This window comes from Lissotriton vulgaris, chromosome 6, assembly GCF_964263255.1.
Source record: "Lissotriton vulgaris chromosome 6, aLisVul1.2, whole genome shotgun sequence".
Lineage (NCBI taxonomy): Eukaryota > Metazoa > Chordata > Amphibia > Caudata > Salamandridae > Lissotriton > Lissotriton vulgaris.
Window position 1 is genome coordinate 1,206,731,251 of NC_141694.1, and position 3,897 is coordinate 1,206,735,147.

Here is a 3,897-nt window from a genome sequence, read left to right on the forward strand (position 1 = left end):
AAGTCTTGTTGGCAACGAGGACTGCAGTTCGGTTGGACGGCAGGCAACATTGGGTGCACGCCACCCACACGAAGAGAGTGCCGCTCCCATTGCCAGCAAATAATTGGATAAGGAAAGGGTTTACCCCGACTGAAACTGATATCATCCCGACGTTTGTGCCATTTAGTGATGCTCAACCTGTAGAGATTGATCCAGCTCAGCCAGATACGTCTGTTGAATCATCTGGAACTGTACCTGTGTCTTCAGCATTGGAGAATTCAAGTTCTGAACTGTTACCTGAACAATCGAACTCTGTCTTGCTACCTGGACCATTGTTTGAAGAACAAACTCGACCTGGAAAATGTCGATATTTCCTTCGATCGCGTGACTAAGGACAAATAAAAAATTCCCTTTTGTTTTTGAATCTACATTACCCCCTCTCTGTTGCTATAAACATCGTGGATACTTGCATTTTTCCTGATCTTGAGTTCTTTAATTTTGTTTTACATATCACGTGTGTTCCTTTTCTGTGAAGCTAGGAGACTTATATGAAATTGGATGCTTAATTGATTAAACCTACCATCTGGGTTGGCCGTAGGGCCGTACGGGTACCTACTTCTGTTTGGCAGGTCTCTGACACTAGGTCGGTCTCTTTTGTCGGTTTCTGGGAACTCCTGGGAATTGACAAATGCTACTCAGAATTAGGTGCGTCAAGAACGCTACGGTCGGTCTTTAGAGGATGGAGTTCTCTAAGCTGTCAGAAAGAAAGATGATGTCGGCACAAAGATCTAAGTTGCGTAAGATTTTACAAACAAAGTGTTTTTTGTTTCAGATTTTCATGTTGCTCCTAACTGTGTCTATGTTATTGGTGGGTGGAGTGTATCTTGGGATTGAGTTACTGTTGCCTTCCACTTCACCTACTTCCCCCTCTCATGATCTGAATTCTGTTCTCGTTCCTACTATTTCTCCACATTCTTTTCATCTTCTGCCCCAACATGAACAGGTCAGACGTGCGGAATTTATGAACAATTCCTTTGTCCAACTTTTGCATCAGCATCAGTTGGTGATGAACACTACCAACTGTTGGGTGTGTGGGTTAATGCCACATACCATGGATAAGGGTATTCCGTATTTAGTTTTTCCCTACAGTCCCCAGGGGTCGGCTCGGGCATTCCAAACGATGTTCCGTAGTGCACTCGATTCCTACCCCCGTCGAGAGCCACGTTCCACAGACCTTGGTTCTGGCCCGTACCACAAATCTTTGACGATAGCGATTGCTGATCTGGATAGAGATATTTTTGATACATCGCTTATTCCAGAGGAGGAGGTGCGAGCCTACAAGGATCTGAGTGAGGCTGAGTATAGTATTTCAGTAGGTGATAGACAGCTTAAGAGCTTGTCTCCAATCTGGATTGTACCCTTCCTTGGCCATTTCTGTCTGCAAGGTCTTGGTCGAAATCCGAGAGCTCAGCTTGGGAAGAGTGCTTGTACTGAGACGTACGTTTTACCGATGCTCTCTTCCCCTGTATTTCTGACTGCCAAGGGTACCTATTTTGTGTGTTATGATCGCGCTTATACGTGGTTGCCCCGTGACTTCTCAGGCACATGTTATATCGCGAATCTTTTGCCACCGACTTTCACAGTTGCCTCAGACTACCACAAAACGAGAGTTGTGAGAGGTGTTATTAGTAAAGAGGACACTGCCGGTCAAGAAGCAGGAGACTTCTTTAAGGGTTTCCTACCGTTTTGGGGACCTATGGTTAATAGTAGGAACCTGAGACAGTTGACTCGTGTGGTAGAATCAACTGCTAACATAACTGCAAGTGCTCTTGGTAACCTGACAGCAGAGCTGCAAGCGGATAGACTGATGACATTACAGAACCGTATCGTTCTAGATGTTGTACTCGCAGATAGAGGTGGTGTGTGCAAAGTGATCCTACTTTCGAGCTGCTGTATTTTCATACCTGACAATGCTTCAACTGTTTATCAAGCCATCTCGAAGTTGCATAAAATCTCCGAGTCCATACACGTGGACGAAGGTGATTGGATGCTTCTAGGATGGTTTTGGGGTCTGATGTCGACTTGGGGTTGGAAGATTCTGATGATTGTAGGGGTTGTTGTGACGTTTCTGTTCACGTGTTGTCTTTGTGTGCAGTGTGGTCCAGCCTTATGTAGCCTTTGTGCTACAACGTGTATAAGAAGACCATCTGTTACCAGAGAGACATTGATGGATAGAATAATGCTCCAGCAACATCTAAACGATCTGATGAATATCGATATTGATTTCGATATTGACTAGTGCTTGCCTACATGAGGGCAAAAGGAGCGTCTGAGGTTCGGTGAGAACCGGAACGACGTTTTGGGTTTGTTTAGATATTGATGAATTTGGTATCTTCGAACCGTAAATGATGAGATTAGTAGATGTACGTGTTATCGCTACACTACTTGGAAGGGTTCGTCTTATTTAAGGGTTTTTCATCCGAACCTTCGGGCTCCATTTTAGATATGGCATCCATTTTGTTTCTTGCCCTCACGTAGCCGGCGAACGGACAATGTCCGCTTGATGACCCTGGGATTCCCAAGCCCTTGCGGAAGATGCATATTCCTTTGAGTGTGCCTTTATGACTAGGGAAGTGACACAGCAAAAGCAGATGGCTCCGCTCGAGGCTCATCTTGCCGTGTCGGTCTATTGTTTCAGCCTTGCATACGTTAGGCTTAAATCCTTTGATCTTGTGATCACGCTTCCGATATTGCCCCCACACTCTTTTCAATCTGTTGTCTGTCTTTGTTTTCCTGCACCTGGTTCTGTCCCTTCTCTTAGGTCGTGTACGATTAGAATGGAATGTGCCTAATGGTGGGATAGTGTGCTTTTACAGTTGGGAACTGATATGTTTCTGTAATTATGTTCCGGGCTTCTGAAAACATGAATGCGATCCTTTTGAAGTTTACTGTGGGAACTGAGTTGTAACCTTTTGTTCGTTATGTTGTGCAATGGCTAAAATGTGTATAAAAGGAGCGATCCACTTTTGCAATTTGAATCAGACTCTCTGAACATACACTATGTTGTACTTCGAGCGATTTCTGTGTCCCTGCAGTAAATAAACGCTGATCTTTGACGCCGAAGGAAGTGTCCCGTGTCTCTGTAATTTGTACGCCGGAACAGGTATCTCCACGAAGGTTTCAGGTGTTGTCCCCTGGCACCGCTGGGCTTTAAATTAGCCCAGTCCTTCACCACAGACAAAAAACAGTCCCTTGTAACCCACTAGTCTAGGTGACGATCGCTTATCACTCTTCATAATCCATGATAGTTTTGTTATGTGTGTGCAGTTACTCTCAACAAAGAAAATTGATGGGATTACTGAATATTCTCCTTCTGAAAGTCCTAGGACACAGTCATTTCTTTCTTCACATTCCCTTAATCCTTGCTCATCGTTTGCTAACTCTGCAATGCTACCGCCAAAGCTGCATTTCTTCCATTCTTCCTTTCCTTTTATTAGTTGTGATATTGTGCATGGTTGTTTAAGGGGGCACACCTGCACAGCTGGATTTTTATGGACCATCCATTTATCATTCTGAATGCAGGATGGTGTGGTAAGCTGTTGCCTTATCCTAAATCTTGGTATATTTATCTCAGCCCCTTTGTCCCAACCAGCCCCGTTTTTACACTCCTCATTCCTAGAAGTTTTGTCAAATTTATTGAGCATTGCCTAATCTCTTTTTGTTGGTTGCATGTTCATGCATGGCACCCTCTGTGTCTTAGGCCTTGGGATGGCTATTCCTACTGCTATCCCCATCACAGAAACTGCAACAGTTATGGATGTGGTATGCTGTTTGAATAGCACATCGTGCTTTAAGACACATCCCACATATTTAGAGACAAGTAGGACATTGTAGCTCATGCTGTTTTCTGTGTCTGTT

General features: G+C 44.3%; 1 protein-coding gene across 1 annotated transcript; it reads left to right on the forward strand.

Moving 5' to 3' along the window:
- The first annotated feature begins 718 nt into the window (after nucleotides 1–718).
- LOC147708633 (endogenous retrovirus group PABLB member 1 Env polyprotein-like) lies at nucleotides 719–2,278 on the forward strand. Its single transcript, XM_086925374.1, has one exon. It carries the CDS (start codon nucleotides 719–721, stop codon nucleotides 2,276–2,278), a length of 1,560 nt encoding a protein of 519 aa, XP_086781500.1.
- The last annotated feature ends 1,619 nt before the right edge of the window (nucleotides 2,279–3,897 follow it).

Excerpts from the sequence above, each read along its gene's own strand:
- LOC147708633 (XM_086925374.1), top strand. The coding sequence starts at position 719 with ATGGAGTTCTCTAAGCTGTCAGAAAGAAAGATGATGTCGGCACAAAGA.